The 27,840-nt window shown below is 38.6% G+C and overlaps 1 protein-coding gene and 2 long non-coding RNA genes across 5 annotated transcripts in view; 1 reads left to right on the forward strand and 2 right to left on the reverse strand.

The window, feature by feature from the left end:
* The window catches only part of SYNJ2BP (synaptojanin 2 binding protein), a 68,169-nt gene extending 44,510 nt beyond the window's left edge, over positions 1-23,659 (reverse strand). For 2 of the 3 annotated variants that reach the window (XR_014809079.1, XM_021098201.2), the window contains exon 1: positions 23,481-23,659. Coding sequence is in view for 1 of the 3 variants with exons in the window: in NM_001244991.1 (NP_001231920.1) it covers positions 23,481-23,544 (64 nt within the window). In the remaining 2 variants the exon portion in view is untranslated. 3 annotated transcript variants of the gene reach the window in all.
* Positions 17,897-18,883, reverse strand: LOC146401827 (uncharacterized). The gene is made up of 2 exons (XR_014811075.1): positions 18,800-18,883; positions 17,897-18,677 (listed from the first exon to the last, which is right to left on the reverse strand). It is a non-coding gene; the product is annotated as an uncharacterized LOC146401827 (long non-coding RNA).
* The window catches only part of LOC146401828 (uncharacterized), a 34,760-nt gene continuing 26,401 nt past the window's right edge, over positions 19,482-27,840 (forward strand). Inside the window, exon 1 of the long non-coding RNA XR_014811077.1 lies at positions 19,482-23,721. This is a non-coding gene — a long non-coding RNA (uncharacterized LOC146401828). The remainder of the gene's footprint in view (positions 23,722-27,840) is intronic.

Genomic DNA, 27,840 nt, shown 5'->3' on the forward strand with positions numbered 1-27,840 from the left:
TATTCTGTTCCATTGGTCTGTCTATCTGTTTTGGAACTAGTACCACACTGTCTTGATTACTGTGGCCTTTGTAATATTGCTTGAAGTCTGGGTAGAGTTATGCCTCCTGCTTGGTTTTAGTTCCTCAGGATTGCTTTGGCAATTCTGGGTCTTTTGTGGTTCCATATAAATTTTTGGATTGTTTGTTCTAGTTCTGTGAAAAAATATCATGGGTAATTTGATAGGAATGCACTGAACCTGTAGATCGCTTTGGGTAGTATGGCCATTTTTACAATATTAATTTTTCCAATCCAGGAGAATGGAATATTTTTCCATTTCTTTGAATCCTCTTTAATTTTCTCAATTAATGTTTTATAGTTCTCAGCATATTAGTCTTTCACCTCCTCGGTCAGGTGTATTCCCAGGTATTTGATTTTATGGGATGCAATTTTAAAAGGTATTGTATTTTTATGTTCCTTTTCTTTCATTGCTAGTATAAAGAAATGAAACTGATTTCTGAACGTTAATCTTATATCCTGCTACTCTGCTGAATTTGTTGATGAGTTCAAGTAGTTTTTAGGTTAAGTCCCCAGGGTTTTCTATATATGGTATCATGTCATCTGCACAGAGTGACATTTTTACCTCTTCTCTTCCAGTGTGGATAACTTTTATTTCTTTTGTTTGTCTGACTGCTGTGGCTAGGACTTCCAATACTATGGTGAATAAAAGTGGTGAAAGTACCATCCTTGTCTTGTTTTGGGCTAATTTAGTGGGAAGGCTTTCAGCTTTTCTCCACTGAGTATTATATTTGGTGTGGGTTTGTTGTAAATGGCTTTTATTATGTTAAGGTATGTTCCCTTACTCACTTTGGTAAGAGTTTTTATCTTAAATGGATGTTGGATTTTGTCAAATGCTTTTTCTGCATCTATTGAGATGATCATGTGATTTTTTACTTTTCTTTTGTTAATGTGGTGTATGATGCTGGTTGATTTGCATATGCTGAACCGTCCTTGTGAACCTGGGATGAACCCCACTTGGTCATCTTGTATGATCTTTTTTATATGTTGTTGGATTCAGTTGTCTAAAATTTTGTTAGGAATTTTTGCATCTATATTCATCAAAGATATTGGCCTATACTTTTCAGCAGACTATATTCCATAGTTCATCTTCCCAGCAGTTTGGATAGATTCAGTGTTTCCCCCATTAAAAGTCAGAGATAGAAGGAGAGACATGTCCTACCTTAAGAACAATGCCTAATTTTCTGCTCATCTAAAGAACTCAAGAAAACAAAAGAAAAATACTGACCTCATCTGTCAAAATTCAAGAGATTTATGGCCCAAAACTCCAAGCTATGAAAAAACAAAACAAAAACAAAACCACTGAGAACAGGAGGAGGATTTAAGCTCCACACTGAGGAAAATTATGGTTCTTTGAGGGGTATGTTTTTGACTTCATCCAGTGGTGTTAGAAAATTTCTCACCTTCTCCCAAGCAATGGTCCCAAATTAAAGACTATGTGACTCCAGTAGAGGGTAGAGATTCACCAAGCTGAGGCATATCAGAGAACAACTACAGACCAGACAAGGTGACTTCACTACTGAAGCAGGGTCAGAGTTTTTTGCTTGGCTCTGTTTTGCTGCAGTGACAGCACAATATCCTTAACCTGCTGTGCCACAAGGGAACTCTCACGGGTTTTCACAAGACAGGACAAATTGGAGTAACTGTGCTATATTTTAATTTTAGCAGCAGCTTCACCTTTAACCAAAACTAGTGCACAAGACTCCTTCCTGTTATCCTGCCCCTTGGAGGAGTCCCGATAATCACCAGGACACAACCGCTGAGAACTCTTTTTGCAAGGTAGTTTAATGGGTGTATGGATGTAAGAAAGAAGAAATAAATGGGGCAGAATAGAACATAAGGGGAAACAGGGGACTCTCTATTGTGTTGCTTTTGAAATTTTGCACCTTTGTCCTCCAGGAGTCTGAGACTTCTCAGGTCAAGGTTGCTACTCAAGTCCATTCACAGGTACCATTGCCCAAAGGAGTTCCAGGAGTCGGCCAAGTGTGTCACTGGCTTCCACAGGTGATCCTCCAAGCCTCGACTGAGGATTGGCAGCCTTACCTCCCTTGGAACACAGCGTCTATTGCTCTATTCTTAATGGGACTCTTCCTCTCACAGGCTAGTCCTTGGACAAAGGATGACTGAGGGGCCCTGATGGCAGCTGTAGCCTGCAGTTCCATGGCACTCATGCTGTGTTCCCGACAAGAGTGCACTCCCTGTGTGACCTGGAGAACACACAGTTGCTGGGAGTGCTGGCAGGAAACCACCAGTGGATCATTAAGAGACACGGTAAGGGGGATCACCCAACTTCTATTCCTGACTTCCCGATCCCATGTGTCTTTCATAATGGATGTACAGTACCACATAGCAGTCTTTGATTTGACGTACACACTGTACCTGAAGGACAGCACTCCATCCGTCTAGGATATGGTTTCTGAGCTGGTGTTTTTGGCAGTGTCTTCAGTAGGTCATTGCAGTGCCCTGAGTGAGTGGTTGCTGCTGAATATCTGATAGTAATGCAAGCAATGGATTCCGCTGGGATGGGCCCATTCCTGTACCTCATTTGCTGAAGAGTGAGGCCTCTGTTTCCGTGCTAAGCCACATGGGATTGCATGCTTAAAGACCACACATTTCATAAGCAAGCTCCCAATAATGGTGCTGGCAGGGGCTCCGCAGGCACAAAAGGCCATTTACCACAACTAGAATAGCTCTCTGTTCTTGCAAGGACCAAATGCAGGTCCTTCCAGATTGCAAGAGGCCCACTCTAGTTGACTTCTTACTCCTTAGCTTCTGGGTCTTCTTGAAAAATAGTGACTTCCCAGAACCTCAGCAATGATCTTTGTTGTTGGGAAACTGGACATGTGGAGACAGCAGTACCTGGACTAACTCTCTTGGCAAGTGGGATTCCATGCTCTTAAACCCAGTGGAGCCACCACCTCTGCTACCACAGCCACTCTGTTCATGTGCCCATTGTGCCAGTTCCAGGGTGGTCAATGGTGAAGTTTGTCCAATGTTGACTGATCAAGTCATTTTGCCTGCTTCATTGTTCGAGGGCCTTTTCCAGGATGGATGCTTCTCAGTAGGCATGAACCTGTGTTACTAAAATTCTATCAAATAAACAACCAGAAGACCTGCACAGACATTTCTCCAAAGAAGACATATAGAGGACCAAGAGGCACAGGAAAAGATGTTCAACATTGCTAATTAGAGAAATGCAAATCAAAACCAGAAGGAAGTATTTCACAACAGTTAGAATGGCTATCATCAAAAAGTCTACAAGAATAAATGCTGGAGAAGATGTGGGGGAAATGGAATCCTTTTTTACTTTGTTGGTAGGATTACAAATGGATATAACACCTATGGAAAAGAGTATGGAAACTCCTTAAAGAACTAAAAATAGAACTAGTATATGATTCAGAAATTCCTCTTCTGCATATATATCTGGAAAAATGAAAACAATAATTTGAAAAAATATATGCACCTCAGTGTTCACAAAAGCATTATTTACAATGGGTTAGACACAAAACAATCCAAGCACCCATCAAATATAATTGGTTTAGAAAGATGTGATATACATACACAAAAACACATATACACAAGGGAATAGTACTCTGCAATAATAAATGAAATATTGCCATTTGTAGTTACATGGATGGACCTAGAGAATATCATACTAAGTGAAATCAGAGAAAGACAAATATTATAACTTTTTTATGTCCAATCTAAACAATAATACAAATGAGTCTATATGTAAAACAGAAAGAGACTCATATATGGTTACTGTGCTGTACACCAGTTTCCCACTGACCATCTATTCCATATACAATAATGTGAACATGCCAATACCAGGCCCCCAATCCATTTCTCCCCCAACATCTGCTCCCTTTGGTAATCATAAGTTTGTTTGTTTCTGTTTTGTAAATTAAGTTCATTTGTATCCTTTTTCTAAAGATTCCATGCATATGATGTTTCTCTTGATCTATGTTAGGTACTTCACTTAGTATTCTAATCTCTAGGTCCATCCATGCTGTTGCAAATGGCATATTTTGTTCCTTTTATGGCTGAGTAATATTCTATTGTGTATATGTACCACATCTTCTTTATCCATTCCTCTGTCAATGGACATTTAGGTTGCTTCCTGGTCTTGGCTATTATAAATAGTGCTGCAATGAATCATGCGGTGCATGTACTTTTTCTTTTTAAAAGTTTTATATAATTATATTTACTTTTTTCATTATAGCTGGTTTACAGTGTTCTGTCGATTTTCTACTAAGTTACACATAAATGTATAGATTTTTTTTCTTACATTATCATGCTACATCATAAGTGAATACACATAGTTCCCAGTGCTATAGAGCAGGATCTCACTGCCTAACCATTCTAAAGGCAATAGTCTGCATCTATTAGCACTAAGATCCCAATCCACCCCACTCCCTCCCCCTCCCCCTTGGCAACCACAAGTCTATTATCCAAGTCCATGATTTTCTTTTCTGTGGAAAGGTTCATTTGTACCATATATTAGATTCCAGATATATGTGATACCATATGGTATTTGTTTTTCTCTTTCTGACTTACTTCACTCAGTATGAGAGTCTCTAGTTCCATCCATGTTGCTGCAAAGGGCATTATTTTATTCTTTTTTATGGCTGAGGTATTCCATTGTGTATATATACTGCATCTTCCTATTCCAATCATCTGTCAATGGATATTTGGATTGTTTCCATGTCTTGGCTATTGTGAACAGTGTTGCAATGAACATGTGGGGGCATATGTCTTTTTCAAGGAAAGTTTTGTCCGGATATATACCCAAGAGTGGGATTGCTGGGTCATATGGTAGTTCTCTGTATAGCTTTCTAAGATACCTCCATACTGTTCTCCATAGTAGTTGTACCAGCTTACATTCCCACCAACAGTGCAGGAGGGTTCCTTTTCTCCACACCCTCTCCAGCATTTGTTATTTGTGGACTTATTAATGATGGCCATTCTGACTGGTGTGAGGGATATATGCCAGGAATGGGATTGCTGGGTCCTACGATAGATCTATTTTCAGCTTTTTGAAGAACCTCCATCCTCCATACTGTTTTCCATATCTATTCTCAGTTTCTGTGATTCTATTTTTTCAGATTCCACATAAGAGCAAGAAAGTGTAATCAAACAACATTTTTCTTTTTCTGTCTTGCTTATTTCACTTAACATAACGCCAAGCAGGATCATCCATTTCATCACATGTTACAGGACTTTCCTTTTCTATAGCTGAATTTTTATATTATATTATACATACACACACACACACACACACACACACACACACCACATTTTTCTTTATCTGTTTATTTGTCAGTGGACACTTAGGTGGCTTCCATATTTTACCTATTATAAGTAATAGTCAACACTGGGTTGCAGATATCTCATTAAGATACTGATGACATTTCCTCTGGTATACATAGTCATAAGTGGGATTACAGAAATCATATGGTAGTTCTATTTTAATTTTTTTTCGTTTTACAGCTGCATCTGTGGCACATGGAAGATCCCAGGCTAGGGGTCAAATGAGAGCTACAGCTGCTGGTCTGCACCATAACCTCAGCAATGCAAGATCTGAGCCATATCTGCAACCTAGACAGTAGCTTGCTCCAACACTGGATCCTTAACCTCCGAGCAAGGCCAGGGATCCAACCCACATCCTCACTGAGACTATGTCAGGTAAATCACCCTGGGTAGTAATGACATCTTCACAATATTAATTCTTCCCATCCCTAAATATGGGATAGCTTACATTTACTTGTTTCTTCTTCAATTTCTTTCATCAATATATTACAGTTTTCAGTGTGTAGATCTTTCCTCTGCTTGGTTAAATTTATTCCTAAGTATCTGATTGTTTTTGAAGCAATTACAAGGGGGTTATTAATTTTTTCTCTCAGTCTATTACTTGTATATAGAAATGCAACTGATCCTGTTGCATGGAAATGGATGATGAATTTGCAGTCTGAAAATTTACTGAATTTGTTTATTAGTTGTAACATTTTTGGGGGTGGTTTTTACAGTTTTCTATAAAGAAGCTCATGTCATCTGCAAACAGAGAGTTTTATTTCATTCTTTCCAATTTGGATGCCTTTTCTTTCTTTTACTCATCTAAGTGGTCTGCTGAGGAAGAGAGGTGGAAGAGAGGTGAGGAGAATGGGCATCCTTGTCTTGTGCCTGATCTCAGAGGAAATGCTATCAGTCTTTCACTACTAAGTGTGATATTAGCTGTGGGCTTGTTATCTATGGGTCTTATTATGTTGAGGTACATTCCTTCTACACATCATTTTTTTTAAGTTCTATTTATCATAAAAAGACACTGAATTTTGAAAGTGCTTTGCCTTTGTTGAGATGATCATATGATTTTTATTCTCCATTCTATTAATATGGCCTATTGCATCCATATCACTACAGTTTGCTTTCACACAAACAAAACAGAGATAGGAAAAAATACAGAAAATCAATGAAACCAAAAGGATCTATCTTCTAAAAGATCCAAAAATTTGACAAACTCAGCTTCATGGACTAGGAAAAATGAGAGAAGATTCAAACTACTAAAACTAGATACAAATATGAGGCATTACTACTAATTCTACAGAAATAAAAAGGAGTATGAAGGAGTCTAATGAATAACTGTAGGTCAATAAATTGGATAACCTAGGGGAAATGAACATATTTTGAGAGACATACAACCTATCGAGACTAAATAATAAGCACACAGAAAATCCAAATAGGCCTATGACATGTAAGGAAATTGACTTAGTAATAAAAGAACTCCCAACAAATATAAGCCCTAAATCTGATGAATTCTTCTAAACATTTAAAGTAGAACTTATACCAGTCTTTCTTAAACATACCAAAAAACTGAAGACGAGGGGACCTTTCCTAACTCATTATATGAGGCCAGCATTACCTGAAAACAAAACCAAAAGCACTACACAAAAGAACACCACAGAGCCCTATTTTTATAAACATATATGTAAAACTCCTCCACAAAATACTAACAAACCCCTTCACCAGCATATTAAAAGGATGCTACACCATAACCATGTGAGCTTTATTCCTGGAATGCAAGAATGGTTCCATATATGAACCTCTAATCAATACTCCATTACATATATATTAAGGAAACAATCCACTTACCATTGCATCAAAAAGAATAAAATACTTATGAATAAACCTACCTAAAGAGACAAAAGACCTATACTCTGAAAACTGTAAGATGCTGATGAAAGAAATCAAAGATGACACAAACAGATGGAAAGACATATCATGCTCTTGGATTATAAGAACCAATGTGGTCAAAATGACTGTACTACCCAAGGCAATCTATGGATTCAATGCAATCTCTATCAAATTACCAACAGCATTTTCCACAGAACTGGAACAGAAAGTTTTCTAATTTGTATGGAAACACAAAAGACCCCGAATAGCCAAAGCTATGTTGAGAAAGAAAAATGTAGCTGGAAGAATCAGGCTCCCTGATCTCAGGTTATACTACAAAGCTACAGGCATCAAAACAATATGGTACTGTCACAAAAACAGAAATATAGATCAACGGAACAGGATGGAAAGCTCAGAAATAAACTCTTGCATCTATGGTCAACTATTCTATGTCATAGGGGACAAGAATATACAATAGAGAAAAGACAATATCTTCAATGAGTGGTGCTGGGAAAACTGGACAGGTACGTGTAAAACATTGAAAGTAGAACATTCTCTAATACCAAACACAAAAATAAACTCAAAATGAATTAAACAAATAAATAATATAAGAATGGATACTAGAAAACTTCAGTAACATAGAACACACTTTGACATACTGCACCAATATCCTTTTGGATCCATCTTCTAGATTAATGAAAATAAAAACAAAAATTTAAAAAATGAGACCAAATTAAACCTAAAAGCTCTTACACAGCAAAGGAAACTGTAAACAAAATGAAAAGACAACCCACAGAATGGAGAAAACATCTGCAAACAAAGCACTGACAAGGAATGAATCTCCTAAATATACAAATAGCACATTCAGCTCTATATCAAAAAACAAACAGCCAATCAAAAAATGGGTATGAGATCAAAACAGTCATTTCTCCAAAGAAGACAGACAGATAGCCAAAAACTACATGAAAAGGTGCTCTATGTCACTAATTATTAAGGAAATGTAAGTCAAAACTACTGTGAGGTATCAGAATGGTCCTCATCAAAAAGTCCACAAGCAGTAAATGCTGGAGTGTGTGGAGAAAAGGAAACTCTCCTACACTGTTTGTGGGAATGTAAGTTGATACAACTACTAGAGAAAACCATATGTTCCTCAAGAAAACTAAAAATAGAACTACTATATGATCCAGCAGTCCTACTCCTGGCCATCTCTCAGGAGAAAAATCATAATTTGAAAAGATACATTACCCGAATATTCACTACAGCACTATTTACAATAGGCAAGACATGGAAGTAACCTAAATTTGTCCATTGACAGAAGAATGGATAAAGAAGATATGGTACATATATACAATGGAATATTACTCAGCCATAAAAATAATGAAATAATACCATCTGTAGCACATGGATGGACCTAGAGATTATCATACTAAGTGATGTTAAGTCAAACAAAGACAAATTTCATGTAATATCACTTGTAAGTGGAATCTTTAAAAAATGGCATAAATGAACTTATTGGTAACACAAAAAGAACCACAGCCTGAAAACAAACTATGGTTGACCAGAGTTGAGAGGCAGGGACAGATAAATTAGGTGTTTGGGACTAACATACATACAATACACATACAAAACAGGTAATCAAGGACCTATTGTATAGCACAGGGAACTCTATTCAATATTCTATAATAACCTATAAGGGAAAATAATCTGAAAAAGAATTAATTTATTTGTATGCATAAGTGAATCACTTTGCTAGCTACTGAAACTAACTAAATTTTGTAAATCAAGTATACTCCAATTTAAAAATATTTTTTAAAAAGTAAATTAATTAAATTAAATTTTAAAAAGCAGCTGGATTGGACTATTAATACTGTAAAAAGTAAATTTTACAATAAGAAATATTACAAAGGATAAAAAGGGACATATCCTAATACAAAAGGAGTCAATTCATAAGAAGACATTAAAACACTAGATAGGAATGCACCCAATAACAGAACTTGAATATCAATGAAAATCTGAAATGAAAAAAACACAAATCAAAACTGACTATTGTAGATTCCAACATTTCTCTCTCAGTATTTGAGAGAACAAATAAACAGAAAAGTCAGTAAAAATATATAACACTTGAACAAAACTAAGAACAAACTTGGCCTAATTTACCTTCAAAGAACAACATATTGTGCAAATAAAAATATAAACATTCTTTTGTATTGCACAAGGAATTTCTCAAAGATTGACTATAGGTCCATAGAGTAAGTTTCAATAAATTTCAAAAGACAGATCTGAATTAGAAATCAGAAAAAAAAAAAAAATGTATTAGTCTTCTTGGGCTGACATAACAAAATACCACAGACTAAGTAACTCATCCAAAATTCTGTTCTGGGAATTCCCATCGTGGAGCAGCAGAAATGAAACAGACTAGGAGCCACGAGGTTGCGGGTTTGATCCCTGGCCTCACTCAGCAGGTTAAGGATTCGGCGTTGCCATGAGCTGTGATGTAGCTTCGATCTGGCATGCTATGGCTGTGGCACAGGCCGCAAGCTACAGCTCCAATTAGACCCCTAGCCTGGGAACCTCAGTGTGTCGCAAGTGAAGCCCTCAAAAGACAAAAAAACAAAAACAAAAACAAAAAAACTCTGTTCTGGATGCTTAGGAAGTCCAAGATTAATGTACCAGTAAGAGAAGTTCATTCTAAGGTTCTCCTCTTAATTTGTAGTTGGCTGCCATCTCGCTCTGTAGTCCTATGACTTCTTTGTGTTAGTGCAAAGAGAGAGTGAGCTTTCTGGGTTTCTTTTCATAAGGAAACTAACTCTGTAAGACAGTGGCCCCGTCATTATTACCTCATTTAACCTCAGTAACCTCAAGGCCCTAACTCCAAATACAGTCACATTACAGCTTAGGGCTTCAACATATATGAATTTTGGAGAGAAACAAACATTGTTTTTAACAACAAGATAGCTGAAAAACTTCCTAAATGTTTGGAAAACAAATAACCTGAGTTAAAGATGAAATTATAAGTGGAGATAGAAAACACTTTAGCTGAATGACAATGAAATCAAAATACATTAAAAATTGTGGAACACAATTAAAAACTAAATAAGTGAAGATTCACTAAGTTCCTAGACTAGACATTTTATTACATTTAAGACAAAATTCTCTCTAAATTAAAATAGGTAATTTTTGTAATGTAACCCCAATCAAAATCCCAACAAAGGTTTTTGTAGAATTTGACAAGCTGGTTCTAAAATTTACATGGAAATTTATATTCTGGGGTTTGGGGTTTGTTGGTGAAATGTAGATTAAAGTTCTATTCTAAAATAGTTAAACCATTTTTGAAAAAGAAACAAAAGTGGAAGACTCACACTTTATTTCAAGGTTTACTACAAAGCTACATTTATCTACATACTGTGGTATTTTTATGGAGAAAGACAGGCCAATGGAACTAGAAAGAGACCAATATTGGGACACATATGAGCAGTCAACTGATTTTTTTGATACAGACAATAATGTATTTCAACAGTGAAAGGACAACATTCTCCATAAATAGTGCTGGGCCAACTAACTATATTATCTGTATACAATAGAGATAAAAGTCAAATTTAATGCTTAACTCAAAACATAGGCAAAATAAATTAATTTGAAATGGATCACAGAACTAAAAATAAAAGCCAATCTATAACATTTCAATTAGAAAACATAGAAGAAAATCTTCTTCACTTTGGGATAATTTGTAATTGCTTTTTGTAATTTCCTAGACATTTCAAAAATAGCACTAACCATAAAAGGAAAAAAGAGAACTCGACAAACTGTTCTTCACAAAGCGTCAAACCATCTACTCTTCAAATAGACCCTACCTCTCAAAAAGGCAAAGCAAGTCAAACCAGAAGAAAATACACGCAACACATAAACACGAAAAAGGACTTGTTTTTAGAATAAAGAACACTTACAACTGGTAATAAGAAAACAAACAACCCAATAAAAATGGGCAAAGGACTTCAACAAATACTTCAGAATATATATGAATGGCCAATAAACACATAAAAATAGGCTCATCATCATTAGTTATCAGGGAAATAAAAAACAAAAACAAAACCGCCACAGTTCCACTCCATAACCCCTACAATGGCTAAAATAAAAAGGAATAACAGTCTCAAACGTTGGCAACAATGTCATAACTGGAACTGTCATATGAGGCTGGCGGAATTGTAAAATGACACACATACTTCAGAAAACTGTTTGGCAGCTTCTTTTGAAGCTAAGCATACAATTACCTCGAAAACCCAGAAAATCTCTTCTCAGTTACTAGGTATTAAACTAAGACAAATTAAAATACATGTTTACACAAAGAGTTGCATATGAATACTCACGGCAGCTTTATTTTTAATAATCAAAGCCCAGAAACAACTTAAATGTCCATTACTAGGAGAATGGATAATCATATTGCTGTATATTTACACAATGAAGTACTACTCAGTAATAAAAAAAAAAAAAAAGGAACACATAGATGAGTGAAAAGACGCCTAAACACACCCCATGTGACCCCAGTTCCATATTAGGCAAATTTGTGACCCCAGTTCCATATTAGGCAAAACTAATCTACAGTGATAGTAATAGATCAGTGGTTGTCTGTGGCATGGGGTGAGAGGGCCAATGGAGGGAATACACAGGGAGCTTTCTGAAGTGATAAGTCATGATTATACATGTGTGTACTATTTTCCAAACTTCTTAAAAACTTTATACTTATCATGGATGTATTTTACAACATACTGCGATAAAACTGATTTAAAAATGAACCTGGGGGAGTTCTCTCATGTGCAGAGGGTTAAGGATCTGGTGTTGTCACTGCAGCAACTGGGTTGCTACTGTGGTGTGGGTTCAACCTCTGGCCAAGAAAGTTCCACATGCCACAGGTGCAGCCAAAAAACCAACCAAACAAACAAAAACAACAAAAAACCAAAAATGAACCTGGTAATTCTTAAGTGCAAAAATGCAAGCATCTATTACTGACTCTTACTATTAGTCCACAATAAAAGACAGTCTAAAGTTACTTGGAATACCAATTACTTGGTGATAATTGTGCAAAAAAAAATGTGATAAGTACCCTACTTCTCACACAGTACTTCTTCTATGCAAATAAGATAAAATGATGTTTTAAAATTCTAAGCATAGTCTCAAGACATTAATGTAAATGACCGCTGAAAGTTTAAAAAAATTTGAGAAATGCTGATCTAGAAGATGAAATTTAGAATCAAAATCCTGAAGTTCCCATCGTGGCGCAGTAGTTAACGAATCTGACTAGGAACCATGAGGTTGCAGGTTCGGTCCCTGCCCTTGCTCAGTGGGTTGACAATCCGGCGTTGCCGTGAGCTGTGGTGTAGGTTGCAGATGTGGCTTGATTCTGGGTTGCTGTGGCTCTGGTGTACGCTCTGGCTACAGCTCCAATTTGACCCCTAGCCTGGGAATGTCCATATGCTGCGAGAGCGGCCCAAGAAATAGCAAAAAGACAAAATAAATAAATAAAATCAAAATCCTCATAACCTATCTTTCTAGCCAGCTTTGGACATGCTCTATCTTGCACTATATGGTAACAACAAAATTTAATAACTGCCCTCCCCAAAGAAGACACAGATGTCAAATAAGCATATGAAAAGATGCTACACATCATATGTCATCTAGGAAATGCAAAGGAAAACAACAATCAGATACCACTACACACCTATTAGATTGGCCAAAATTCAGAACATCGACAATAGCACAGCCACTTTGGAAGACAGTCTGGCAGTTTCTTACAAAACAAAACATATTCTTACCATGTGATCCAGCCATTGTGCTCCTTGCCATTTACCCAAAGGAGGAGAAAACTTATGTACACACAAAAACTTATGCATGGATAGTTATAGCAGCTTTATTCATAATTACCCAAGCTAAAAGGAACCAAAACTCCTTCAGTAGATGAATGGACAAAGTATAGTACATCCAGAAAATGGAATATTGCTTAGCACTAAAAAGAAGTGGTGTATCAAGACATGCAAAGACATGGAGGAGCCTTAAATGCATACTAGTCAGTGAAAGAAGTCAATCTGCAAAGGCTTCCTACTGTATGATTTTGAAACTATATCGCACCCTGGAAAAGGCAAAACTACAAAAAGTAAAAAGATGAGGGGTGGCGTTCCCATTGTGGCTTAGCAGTAACAAATCCAACTAGTATCCAGCTCAGTGGGTTAAGGATCCAGTGTTGCTGTGAGCTGCGGTGAAGGTTGCAGACAGGGCTTGGATCCCGAGGTCCTGTGGCTGTGGTGTAGGCCGGCAGCTGCAGTTCTGATTTAACCCCTAGCCTGGGAACTTCTATATGCCACAGGCGCAGCCTAAAAAGAAAAAAAAAAAAGAGGAGTTACTGGGGTTGAGGGGAAGTGAGGAATGCACAGGTGGAGCATGGAAGATTTAGGGGAGTGAAAATACTCTATAGGATACTATATTGATGGACATAGGTCATCATTCATTTGTCCATTCCCATAGAACACACAACACCAAGAGTGAACTTCAATGTGATATGGACTTTGAGTACTTACAATATGACAATGTAGGTTGTTGGTCAATGATAACAAATTTACCACCCTAGAGGGGGATGTCAATAATTGGGGAGGCTATGCATATGTAGGGATGGGGGATATGGGAAATCTATCTTCTCCTCAATTTTGCATGAAACTAAATAAATAAGGCCTTAATTTAAAAATATAATAATTACCACCCCCCTGTTTTTCACCCTTTCACACACATAGTCAGCTGGCTCCACACCTCCATGATTTTTTTTTTTTTTTGTCTTTTTGCCTTTTCTTGGGCCACTCCCATGGCATATGGGGGTTCCCAGGCTAGGGGTCGAATTGGAGCTGTAGCCGCCGGCCTACACCAGAGCCACAGCAACACAGGATCCGAGCTGCGTCTGCAACCTATACCACAGCTCACGGCAACACGGGATCCTTAACCCACTGAGCAAGGCTAGGGATCGAACCCGCAACCTCATGATTCCTACCCGGGTTCGTTAACCATTGCGCCACAACGGGAACTCCAATACCTCCATGATTTTGGAGGTCCTCTTACTTTTGCATGGAAACACACTTCACTGAAAGTACTTGTCTAATTATCACTTTCTTTATTGAAATAATTAGTTCCAAATATGAATAAAGCTGCTGTAAACATCTATCAGAGGGAACTGGCTTTTATTCACTTTTATATCTCCCGTGCCCACACAGTACCTAGTAACATATACAGGCCTCAGTTGGTGTTAAGTGACTGTTAAAGCCATTGGAAATAACACCGAAGCCAAGAACTCCTAACACAGCAAGGTAAAAAATTCTGGGGAAACACAGCAAGGTAAAAAATGTCTCTGTGAGCCTTCAGCAGGTTTTTCATAACCCCAAAAAGAAGGCACAAAAGAAAAGAAGGTAAATACAGAAGGTGAAGCCCAATGTCCCTAAAATGCCTATGGCACAGGTTAACCTGCCTTTCCGGCTGACTCAACTCTTGTTCCACTAACTTCTATTCTCCACATGGCAGCAGTATAATGACAGGCATCATTAAATTATTTAAATTTTGTTAAATTAATTAAAATTTGGGCAACTGCTTAGAAGAGTGCCTGGTACAGAAGCAACACTATAAAAATATTTGTAAAACAAAACGACACTTCTTTCTCACAACAACCCTAGGTAGGTTCTATTAATACTCGCATTTTACAGCTAAGGAAATCAAGGTATATGGAAGTGTGGTAGTAACTTGCCCAAGGGCACACAGCTAGTAACATAGGTATTCTGACTCTTAATCACTGCACCACTGCTCACTGCAGTTATGTTAAAGCTCAGTTTTCTATTGTATCCACAGTTCCTGCTATAGAAACTCACCCTACAGCTACTGCTCAAAAATGTGTGGATTGAAAGAAGGAATAAATGAATGTTTCAAATAAGTGACTCAAGAGGTTAAATGACCAGGCATCTTTTCACCCAAAATGAGTACATTGTCTGGAGAAACTCTCTGGTCCCAAGATGAAATACGTCACTTGCTATTTGTTACTTCTCTCAAAAGACAGCAACAAGTACGCATGATATATGGAGAGAGAAAGAGGGAAAATCTTTAACCTCAAAGGAACATAAAGATGGTACAGTAACAAAGACATTCATTATGCCTGTGCTCAGTCTCTCTCCATCCCGGTCCCCCATCTGATTGAGGCAAAAAAGAATATGGCCTGCCAAAAATGTTTCGGGCAGTACCTGCCAGGGTATACACCAGGGACTCATTTTATTGCTCCTAAACTTCTCTCACAAATATCTGGGGAGGTACTGTGAATGAGCTGCCTGCCATATCACTAAACAGAAGATGTTACAGCTGAGAAATAAAATAGTGCCTGCCCTATGAGTGAACAAAGGATGTTTCAGTCATCAGTGATTGCAGTCACCTCCAATACCAGTGAGCCCTGAGAAAACTCAGGAAGAAAACAAAGAGTACCTGCCATCTAGCAGCCCTCAGGCTACAGCTACTCCTGCAGGTGAGCTCTGAGGAAATTCAGGAGAAAGCACAGGATACTGGCCCCAGATACCTGAGGTGCATATCAAAAGAATGAGTTCAGTGAGCTCACTCTCAAATCTCACCAGACACACAAAAGCTCTAAATTCCATAACTTTACATATTGACATATCTGGTTTTCTTTAATTTAACAGTAATATTTTGATGTTCCAACTACTTGGCCTTGGCTGCAAAGACTCATATATATCCTGGCTCCACTCCTTGCCTCTTTGGACCAGTCTCTCGGCTAAAGTACTATGTCCTAGGCTTAAATCCTCAGTTTTGTCTGACAAATAAAACATCTCTCTCAACTTTTAGGTTGTTGGAGTTCCCATCATGGCGCAGTGGGAAAGAATCCAACTAGGAACCATGAGGTTGCCGGTTCGATCCCTGGCCTCACTCAGTGGGTTAAGGATCCGGTGTTGCTGTGAGCTGTGATGTGGATTGCAGCTGCGGCTCAGATCCTGCATTGCTGGATGGTGCAGTGTAGGCCGGCAGCTGTAGGTCCAATTAGACCCCAACCTGGGAATCTCCATATGCCGCAGGTGCAGCCCTAGAAATTAAAAAAAAAAAAAAAAAAACTTTTAGGTTTGCATCGCTTTTTCAGTTGACACAAGTACAGATAGTTTTTCTTGATAAATAATTCAGTATTTATTCAAATGTAGTCATTGATCACGCAGCTGTCTAGTCACGTGGCTTTTACAAAATGTTTCTATAGTTAAGCATTCATCACCTGGTCTTTACACTTCTCCAAAGTAATTTCTAGATATTTTGCTTTATATTTATTCTTCAGGAATATCTTTAAAAAAAATCTTAATAAGACTGATCCTTGAAGCAATCTTTAGAGATACATTCTTTGTACCACATACTCTTCTCATTCTATGTGGTTTTCCACCTATTCCACCTCCTTGCTTCTGGAATCTTGGTCAGTTTCCCACCCCATTATAATATACCATGACCAAACTCTTTCTTCTTTCTTAAACTATATTTAGTGGAGAACCTTGTTTATGACTTTTTGAAAGGTGAAATAGACTATGTTACTGGTTCTCTGTCTGTCACAACATTCGATTATACTTTTGATATCCATCAATTTGCCTAGTCATTTCATGAACATTTACTGACCACTTTGTGTCATGCTCCAGGCAAAACATTAAGAAAATAAGATGAAATACATATCCTTTGACGGAGAAGAGCTCAGAGTGGAAGGGACGGAAGAGGAAACACATGTAAGGAAGCAAATATAAAAATAAACCGTATTTTTTTTCCTCCCTATGCCCCCACAGGACTCTGAATCTATGATGATTCAGAGCCAGGGTTTTTAAAGTCACACAGACCTGGATCCAATTCTTAACTCTGCCACTTAAAGAGCTATGTGATATAAGAGTCAAGGTTTAGAAAGTGATACAATTTATATCATTTATGAAATGATATAATAAACATTTCATTTATTCCTTGTTGGGAGGAGATGACACAAAGTGCTTAAACTGGTCATACATGACAGACACTTTATCACTGGTGTCCAAAATTCTAAATAATGGGCTCTAGCCTGGGTAAGGAAGGCTTCCTGGAGGAGGTGATTCTTGACCTGAGTTTTAACCACTGAATAGGAAGGGGAAGGAATCAAGATGGAATCTCAGAGAAAAGTTACGTTTCCACACTAGTATTGAGAACTTTTCATAATCCAGTCTCTACCTACCCTGCTAACCTCCTCTCCTTTCACTCTCCTAAATGAATCTTCCCTTCTATCCAGGTTAGCTTACTCACTGATTTCAGAATATGCTTACTTCTTTTCTCTATTACTGCTTAGGCCACCCCTGTTCCTGGCACTAGCCTACAGCCTGTCTATAAGACCAACATAAGTTCTACCTTCTTGTAATTGATCAGTCTAACTCCCAACAATGGCTCTACGGCTTTTTCCAGCACAGGGTTAGATTTAACATGCTCCCCTACATGCCTCCTTTGCCCTCATGCTGGTCAGAGTCCTTAACCATCTGCACCTTTGCCCTAAGATTTAACTTTTTACATCTGAGTATCATTCTTCATTGGAATGTCAATTCCATGAGAGCTAGACTTCAAGTAGAAAGTGGAAATAGGGCAATGTTGACTTAAAAAAATACGCAACCTTAAAGTTGAGAGTTAAGTTTTATTTGGGGCAAAATTAGGACTTAAGGCCTGGAGAAAGCATCACAGGGAGCCCTGAGAAACTGCTCCAGGGAGGTGAGGGGGGAGGCAAATACACAGGAGTTTTTGCAACAAAGGGAAGGTGGTAGGAACAAAAGATTTACAGAAAACCAGTTTTTAAAAAAAGATTTACAGAGAACAAGTTTCTTTGGGAAGACGTAAAGGTCTGGGCTTAATGGACTCACTCCTTTGATATGCACTCAACTTTGGGTCAGTGTTCTTTGTTTCTTTCCTGAGTTCCCTCAGGGCTCACTGGCTCAACCTTGGGAATAGCAGATGACTGTGACATCTTTTGTTTTGTCCACTTAACTATAGCCCAGGAGGCAGAATTTCAGACAGCTCTGAAATACCGCCCCAAAAAGGAAAGGGGAAATACCAAGATACACGTGATAAAGGTGGAGGGAAGGTGCAAGCAGCCTAGCTCACACTTTATGGAGGTCTGCTGCCGGGCTCATAAAGGTTACTACTAGTCACAGACATCAGTCATCATGAAAGATTTCGGTATTTTTCTAGATATGAGGGCTCATAAAATCGTCTCCTAAAAATATCTAACTATCTGAAGACCTGTTCTTCCAGTTTTCCCTGAGCACAGAGTGCCTCACTCTTGGTCTTGACTCTGAGCTCCATGTAGGGGGTGCTGCAGGTTGATTTAATCCATGTAGATGCAGATGGCAAGTGCCAAACGCCAGTTCACAGTGAGGATATAGCACTTTATTCTCAGATCTGTTGGACACATGAAGGATCAGAAAACTGTTAGCAACCCAGTTTCATGTAAAGCACATGGCAGATCTGTAGAGGTTTAAATGATTGGACTTAATGTCGTTTCTTGTTTTTTAAGTTCTCACCTTGATATGCTCTCAGTTCAATCAACAGCAAACTATAAAAACTTTCCACTTAAATGTCAGTCATTTAAGATGCCTCAGCTCCTTCTGGGAATAAGGCATGATATAACAAAATAAAGGTCAGGAGAAAGGCTGGCAGCAAACTTCTTATGTAACCGAGCAGGGCCCTGTGGGGCTCCTGGGCACATCCCTCCTTTGTCCCCCATTTCTTGTTTTTAGGGAATAAGCTTTAAGCTCCATGACTTTCTCTGAGCTCCAAAGGGCAGGTTCAAACATTTGCTAATCACGGAAGGGAGAGGACGCAGAGTACCAGGGAGGAGCAGTCAAGAGACAATAAACAGTGCAGCTTTGGGGCAGGGTCCTGGTTCCTCTTCAAGGAATATACAGAACTGTATCTTTGAGCCTTTTGGCAGAACTAAAACCCCCAACAAACGAAAGAGGTTAACTACCAGATGGCGCATCCTTCATTCCGGAAAGAAGAAAGACCACAAGAACCAGTCCTGGGGCCACTAAACACCAGCTTTGAAAAACAGAGCAAGCTTGCCTCTACACTGATCTTTTCTGAGGCTCTATTTCCCACTCCCAAAACCATAAAACCACCTCCAAATCTCTCCCAAGGCAGGCACAGTCTTTAGGGGCATTAGCCTGTTGTGACCTTCCTTTGCCTGGCAAAGCAATGAAGCTATTTTTTTTTTTTTTCTCCTTCGCCCAAAACTGTCTCCACGTTTCTATCCAGCACCTGTGGACAGAGGCCGAGTTTTGGCAACACTTAGACGTGGCTGCTATACTGGGAGGTAGTATTTGGAATACTAGAATCAAGAAATCCGGGTTCAGAGTTCCCATTGTGGTGCAGTGGTTAACGAATCCGACTGGGAGCCATGGGGTTGTGGGTTTGATCCCTGCCCTTGCTCAGTGGGTTAAGGATCAGGTGTTGCCATGAGCTATGGTGTGGGTTGCAGATATGGCTCAGATCCTGCGTTGCTGTGGCTCTGGCGTAGGCTGGCGGCTACAGCTCCAATTAGACCCTTAGCCTGGGAACCTCCATATGCCGCAGGAGCAGCCCTAGAAAAGGCAAAAAGACAAAAAAAAAAAAAAAAAAAAAAAAAAAAAAAAAAAAAAAAAAAAAAGAAAAGAAAAAAGAAAGAAAGAAAGAAATCCGGGTTAAATTCCTGGCTTTTGAAACTTACGCTTAACTTCACTGAGAGACAATTTCTTCACCTAATAATGTGGATTAATCACCATTCACAGTTGATGCAAAAAAAAAAAATTATACTTGTGTGTGTGTGTGTGTGTGTGTGTGTATGGTCACCAGCACATTGCCAGAAAGATAATACTTCCTATTTCCTTAAATGTTCATCATTATAACACTGTATCAAACCATTATCCTCTGCAACTCCTTTAAAGAAAGTAGAAAATTAGAGATTTTGTTTCCTCTTTAAAGATGGTAGATCAGGAGCAACTTGCTGAAACCCAGAGCCCTCAGTCCTGAACAAAGAATCCTAATATCCAAGGTGAAGGGATGTCTTTATGGCCAATCTCTACCTGTCACAATGAAAAAAAGCTAGATTAGGCTCTTGTCATACTTCTTAGCGTAACCGAGTGTTTCCATCATTAAGAACTCTCCATTTGTTAAAGGAAAAAGTGAGAGGCGAGAGACTAAAGGAGTCCTTCAGAAGGAAAAGAGACAGTGTTCCATTAAAGATAAAAGATGAACTCTTCAAACCCTTGAAGGCATTTGAGATTGTGATGATTCTTCAGATCACCTACTGTTGGTTCAAAATGGTAGGAATCATAAAACAACACTTGGAATAGGCCAAAGAATTATGAACTCTTGAAAATGGAAGAAACTTCCAAAGTCATCCAGCCTAAGACTCACCTTACATGGCTGAGTAAGTAGGCACAGGACAGATGCCAAGCTACATACCAAGCTTCTTTTTGCCTCACCACATACTCTATTGCTATAATTTTCCCAAAACTTTACTTCCCTTACAGTAAGCAAGATTAGACACTTGGCAAAATGGGCCCAAGTGCTGGAAATATCCAAGATTCCTACCCCTGATAGAATACTGACACAAAAAAGCAAAAGTACATACATTCTTGCAGTTACCTGATTAAACTATCAGGTCCTTGCACAGGAAACTGTACCCAGACAAAGAGTGACAATGCTGCCTAAAAAAAGAAAGGCATACTTAGGGAACTAGAAGTTTTTCATATTTCTTCTACAGAAATAAAGATCATTATGGAACTGTCAAAACTACTGGAAGCTTCTAGTGGTAATAACTGACTTCCTTCCTATGTATCTTCATGATGACACAGTAAGGAAAAGCTGAGGTAGACTATGAGATTTTTTTAAGAGTAACTAGCTTTGGGGGATGATAAACACAGTTGGAATCTTTTCTTGTTAACTGAACTAACAAATATTCGAATGATTGTTTTTAATCCAAGTCTGGGGTTCCACTTGCCTAAACTCTTAAGCTTATCAACTTATATGAGTAAGACATGAAAATGCTTAGAAAAAAATTAAAAGTCACTAGGTGAATAAATCCATTCATTTTGAATAAATGCACATACAAAACAGAAATTCAACAATTTTGGGGTGAGCTATATTAGCTAGATACAATTATTTTACTTAGTCCTCTGACATTTGTCCTAATGCCAATAATTTAGAAAAATGTTAACTAACACTAGGAACTTTAGGTCTACAAGACTAATAGGATCAGAAATTTTAGTGAATGGTGAGCTGAACATTAAGCAAACATATTACGTAAATGCCAAAAAAAGGTGAGGTGATATTATACTTTAAAAATATTTAGTGACTAGAACAAACAACGCAACATCAGAGTTCTGCTCTGCTCTAGTCAGGAAATCCTGAAAATACCTGTGGCTACCACAGCAGAAGGGTTATGTCAAAATATGTTACAGGTTTAAGCAAGAGACAAGAATCAAACCTAAAATCGCATCACAAGAGAGCTAACCGAACAACTAGGGATAGTTACACTGTAGGAGAAAGAGACAAAACACAACCAGATGCCTTTAAATAATTGCAGGGCAATCAGAAAATGACCTACCATTGTTTCACCTGGCCCAAGAGAAGCACAAGTAGTAATGGATGAAAAGTACAGAAAAACAGATTTTGGTTTAACAACTGTTCTCCTCAATAGTCAATATTAAGAGAGATGAAAAATTCATATGAAATAGAAAAAGTGTATTAAGACACTTGGTCATACTGAATGAGCCTTTAACAAAAGTTTAGGAGCTCGTATGGAATCTTTTCGGCATTTAACCATGCAGATTAGCAAAGAACTACAGTCTTATAAGTAAAATCAATTTCCAATTTTTCATAACAAGAAAAAAGACAGCATGGATGATTCTGAAAGCCACATTTTATGAAGAATAATCTATGAGTGGTGGACCAAGCTATATCAAAATACCTGATGAGGAAAGATGGACTGGTCTAGTGGTGATGGAAACAGGATTGAAAGGCGTATGCAAAACATTTCAGAGAGAGCCTATGATACTTGATGACTTGGAGACTCTTGAAATGACAGTATTTAGGAGAATTTACTAATCATTTGTCTATTAACAACAGCAGCAAACACACAGTGCTTACCACACAACGTTCTAAAGATCTTACATAGTTAGATTTCATTCTCATAACCCTAGTAAGTGTATTCTATTATCATGCACATTTTACTGATGAGAAATTAAGACTTACATCAGTAATAAAGTTCGTCAGCCAATAAATATCAAAGAACTAGTAAGAGGTTAGATTCCAGATTTGGACCTGTTTAAGCCAAAGCTAAAGCTCTCTTAATCGATACACTAGACAGCTGTAAAGGAAAGGCAACAAAAGCCAAGGCAGATAGCAGGGAGTAACGTGAAGAGCCTAGTGAAATGAAGGGCATCAGGAGGTAAGAGGACTGTAGGGGTCAGTGAGGATTTGGTAGTATCAGAATCAGTTGATGTGCTTGTGAAGAAAAGAAGCAAGGTAGGATGAAAGGAAGAAGGGAAAGAGGGAGGGAGGGAAGGAGGAAAGAGGGACGAAAAAGCCCAAAGAAACACCTGCATTGAATCCAAATTAACAGAAATGGGTTCTAGGAATTGCCCTTTTATTTTTTAAAGAAAACCCAAAAAAATCTTACATAACTTTGAGACGAAACCAGGTTTGGGAACTTCCCGAGTAGACCTCTAAGTCTCTTTCTGCTTTAGGATTCCGGGTGGTCCTCTAAATGAATTTCCCAAAAAAAATGAAAGGAGGAGGGAGGGAGGGATACTATCAGCAAGAAAACGGCTATGTATTTACAGTCCACACCGTTTATGCTCCCATTTTTACTAAACAGTCTTTCACGGAAACGGTGATAGAGTAGGCAATGGAAGGAGGGGTGTGGAGTTCACGGCCACGGTCTAGAAAGCAGGATTTTCCCGTAGCAGAAAGAAACCCCTCCTGACTATAAATACATGCGGTAATCCGACTGAAAAACGAGGTGGATTCCTCAGATCCGTCTCATGCTAACGCTGGATGCCAATATATTCTTCTATGAGCCCGCAAACACTGCATGCAACCACCAGGTTGGGGCCTGCCTTCTCTGAGGCCAAAAGAAATCTGGCTCTGCAGAAGAGGTGTCCGCTCTGCAATTACAGCCCCAAGTACCCGACTCTCGGCGATGACCACTTCTGCACATACCTGAGGGTCCTCTGGTGAGACTGATTTCTTCCTCAGTAACCAAATAATCCACTCTTCCGTTCATATTTTACTGTTTGTCTGGCTTCCCAACTTGAAGCAGCAACAGCTCGTGACGGGGGAGATGAAAATCCGCCCGGGGGCCTGGCGTCTAGCGCCAGAAGCCCAGCACTTTCAGTTTCAGCAGCCCTGGGGCCGGAAGAGGAAGTCTCGAGAGCGGTGAGCGCCAGGAATGCTGGGAGTCGTGGTTCTGACGGCCGCTGTGGCGCCTTCCTTCGCCAGGTGCAACCTGCAGGATGAGCAAGGGGCACGTTTCTAGCCTGATTTACTCTTGGGGGCGGAGTAGGGGGCGGGGAGGGATAGTAAAGGTAAGAGACATAATAAATAAATTGATATTGTCAAGGAAAAATGAAAACTAAGTTCTCCTGCCGTCTCAGAAAATCTCCACGGTTAAGAGGCAGTAAGGAGTTCTTGTTGTTAGTAAGCTTTGAACCGGACTGCGATAGGCGTCACAGGCAATCTGCTAATGCGATTTTTAAGACAGAAATTCACCCTTTTATACAGACATGAAGGTACCATTCATTATACATATGTTCTCATTTAAGAGGACTTAACACTGTTTGCCGTACATTCTTTGGTAGGTCATCCTTGAAGAGGCCGTTTGTGTTCATTAATTGCCATTATCCAAGGGAAAAGAAAACTTCTCTATTTCTATGTCAAGCAGGTACTTAGAGCTTAGAGCAAGGAGCCTAGGCTAATTCCTCTGTTCAGAGCAGATAGGGGACTCTCTTTCTTGGTTATTATATTTCAAAGAGCTGGCTCCTAGGACCTTAAGAAAAACTTTCCTGAGCTGTTCCTGGCGAGAGGCTTGTTTCACTTTTTATACATTTTATGTACATACAGAAGGGACAGGGGAAGGATTTTGTAATTACATGCCTGCTCAAGAAAACCCTCTGGGAAAGAGAGGGATAAAAGTCTCTTTCTTTTGGTAGAAAAAAAAATTTAAGTCCCTAGAATAGGACTAGTAAACACGGTAGCTTCTGTTGACTATTTAATCTGAATTTGCGTTAATTGGAACTACACGTTTCAGGCTTCCACCAATCCCTATGGTCTAACTCCAGGTTGTTCCTCAAACCAGAAGCTACTATGTTTACAAACAAAAACAAAACAAAGAAAGAGACAGATTCATTAAGAATTTTGCTAATTCGTATTTGCTAATCCTAAGAGAAGTGAATATGGAATAGTAGAAAGAACACAGGAGGTGATGTCAGAAGAGCTAATCTGAAGCTTCAGGTCCATTTTCTTCTAGTTGTCTGGGTTTGGTCAGGTAACCTAACACCTCCCAACCATGTTTCCCCACCTTAAAAAGGGCATGATTATAGATCCTTAATATTTGCTTAAAAGAGTAAATGAGATGAAATTTTTAAAGACAACTTCACAACTTCAAACTCAGATAAATACCACCCTCAACTTCCAGCCCTCTTCAACATTTATTGGTTGAATGAGTGAATAAAATGATCACATATGCAACCTACACCACAACTCACCACAACTCACCACAACTCTTGGCAATGCCAGATCCTCAACCCACTGAGTGAGGCCAGGGATCGAACCTGCATCTTCATGGATACTAGTTGGGTTCATAACCTGCTGAGCCACAACAGGAACTCCGAGATCGGAGTTTTAAATGTTTAGCTTAAAGTTCTGGTTCAAATAGAAGTGTGTCTGTGTGTTAATATCTGTATGTATATCTCTGCATTTCTTTTAGAAAAAAGTTGAATTCTAATACCTAGTACTTTATGACTTTTTTGTTTGCTTGGTTTTTGGTTTGATAATAATACAAGGACATTTTTCAGTCATAAAAAGGTTTTCTATGAACAGTTACAAATGAGAAAAATATAGAAAAAGATCATATGAAAAGATGCTTAGACTCACCAATTAAAATAATGGCAGGGCAGTAATCATTTCTAGAGTAGGAGCTTTTGATTCAGTACTAGCAGTCAGCACTGAAATTGGTAATTCTGATTTGGCAACTAAGTATATACACTAAAATATTGTGAAATAATTCACAGGCAATATAACAAGTTCATGGAGTAGGAGTAAAACAGTTTATAGTAGATATAAAAGAGAAGTCAAAAGGAATAAAATAAAAAGTGAAAGTTCCCTCCTCCCCACCAGCTTTATCAATTCCATTCCCCAAGGATAACCACTGTTAAATATTTTTCATAAGTGTCTAGAAATTCTCAGTATGTATAAATATCTTTCAGGGTCTAGTCAGGAAAATAGAAGCCATACTAATATTCGAGGGGTTCCCATTGTGGCTCAGCAGAAACAAACCCAGCTAGTATCCATGAGGATGTGGGTTCAATCCCTGGCCTCGCTCAGTGGGCTAAGGAGCCAGTGTTGCTGAGAGCTGTGATGTAGGTCACAGACAAGGCTCAGATCCCATGTTGCTGTGGCTGTGGTGTAAGCTAGAAGCTGCAGCTCTAATTCAACCTCTAGGCTTGTAACTTCCATATGCCACAGGTGCAGCCCTAAAAAAAAAAAAAAAGTAAATAAATAAATTATATAAAGAAGCCATACTAATATTTGAAACTAAGTGGATTTACTTAATATAGGGACTTATCTACCCAGAGCTCACAACCAGTTAACGGTGGTAATTCTGAGGTGGGATAGCACTGCTGGTGACAGGTTGAAAAAACAAGATGGAGGTTGGAGCCAGAGCTGTTTTGCTGCTAGAGAAATGCTGACAAAAACTACAAATAGGAAGAAAATGCCCTTTCCCAAATTGGAAACTCCTGCTAGTGTCTCCAGTTGGCAGAACCTAGCCAGAAGGCAGCTGTCAAAGGAATCTTGGCAGTGTAGTTTGCTGAGTCACAGCCCTAGCATTAAAGAGCAGTAGAGAAAGGTAGTCTTGCTGTTGTGATACAAGTGAATAACCAGTGAAGCATATACAGGCACACACCCAAACACACTTTAGTTTTTATGTGTCACATTAGAATGATAGACAACCCAAATCCCCCTATGAGCACCCCTCTTTCTCTCTGGCTTCTTTCAAGTAGAGGAAACATGAAATCATCACTGGTACCAGTTTTATTAATTTGAGCAAGTGCCCCTAAACCCCAAACATCAGTGCTTCTCATAAAGCTATGTCAGAAAATATGGCTTGTGGAATTCGCATTGTGGCTCAGTAGGTTAAGAGCCCGACTAGTATCCATGAGGATGAAAGTTCAATCCTTGGCCTTGTTCAGTGGGTTAAGATCTCTGTTGCTGTGGTTGTGGTGTAGGCCAGCAGATGGAGCTCGCATTCGACCCCTAGCCCAGGACCTTCCATGTGCCGCAGATGCAGCCTGAAAAAGAAAAAAAAAAAAAAAAAAAAAAGAAAGGCTTATATATGAAGCTGACAGTGAACTTGGTACCTCTCACCCAAAATGTAGTAGGCTTAGTAGCCTTTAGGTTTTCTTGGAGAGGTATGACCAATCCTGTTGCTGCCTGGATGGGGACTATAACCTTCCTCTGGGAGGATGGCCAAGAGGATTAAATAGCCAGGGAGGCTTGGCTCTCATTGCATTGGCCATAAAGTTGGTAACAAGAAGGTCAAACCATGACCCATCAGATTAACTATGTTGTTAAGCAGGTGGACGTGGCTTTGAGAGAGTTGGGATGTCCTGTGGTTAAAGATGGATACATGATAGGAGGTACAGGAATGTCATTTCTTCCACTGGAATTATCTGCAACCAGATTTATTTATTTAGTAGTGTATTTAGGCTCTCTTCTTTGATCTGTAGTAGTATAGTTTGTATTTTAGATGTTCCATAAGATTTTGACTTCTATTCATAGGTATTTTTATTTGTCTTAAGTTTTATTCCTACAACAAATAATTCTTAAGTGAAAATTCAAAATCAGTGTATGCCTCAAGAGAATAATATTTCTAGAAGTGGACCTTCTGGGTCAGAGGGTAACTACATGGGAATTTCTGATAAGTATTACCAAATTTTACTTCAGAGAACTTAACGCCAATCATCTTCGCAGCAAGATTATATGGATTTTAGTATTTTCCCATACTAGAATTCTTATCACATCTTTACATCCTTGCAAAAATGATAGGTAGAAGATAATATTTTATTTGACTTTTCACTTATGACTGCTGTTGAGAAAACTACTTTTAATTTATTTATTGGCTCTTTTTGTTTGTTATCCTTTTTTGCTTTTCTGAAAAGTTTTGCCCATTTCCCATTTTTCTGAGTTGTTTTCTCTTTTCTGTATAGGCTTGAATTAGCTCTTATGAAGGAGTTGTAGAAGACTACATAGAACTTGCATATACCTTTTACCCATGTTACCAATTTCTTATAATATACTTCAC

This window comes from Sus scrofa, chromosome 7 (genome assembly GCF_054392235.1).
Source record: "Sus scrofa isolate SSC_HxYL_T2T_F1_AM1 chromosome 7, Sscrofa_HxYL_maternal_Yorkshire_Landrace_v2.0, whole genome shotgun sequence".
Taxonomy (NCBI): Eukaryota; Metazoa; Chordata; class Mammalia; order Artiodactyla; family Suidae; genus Sus; species Sus scrofa.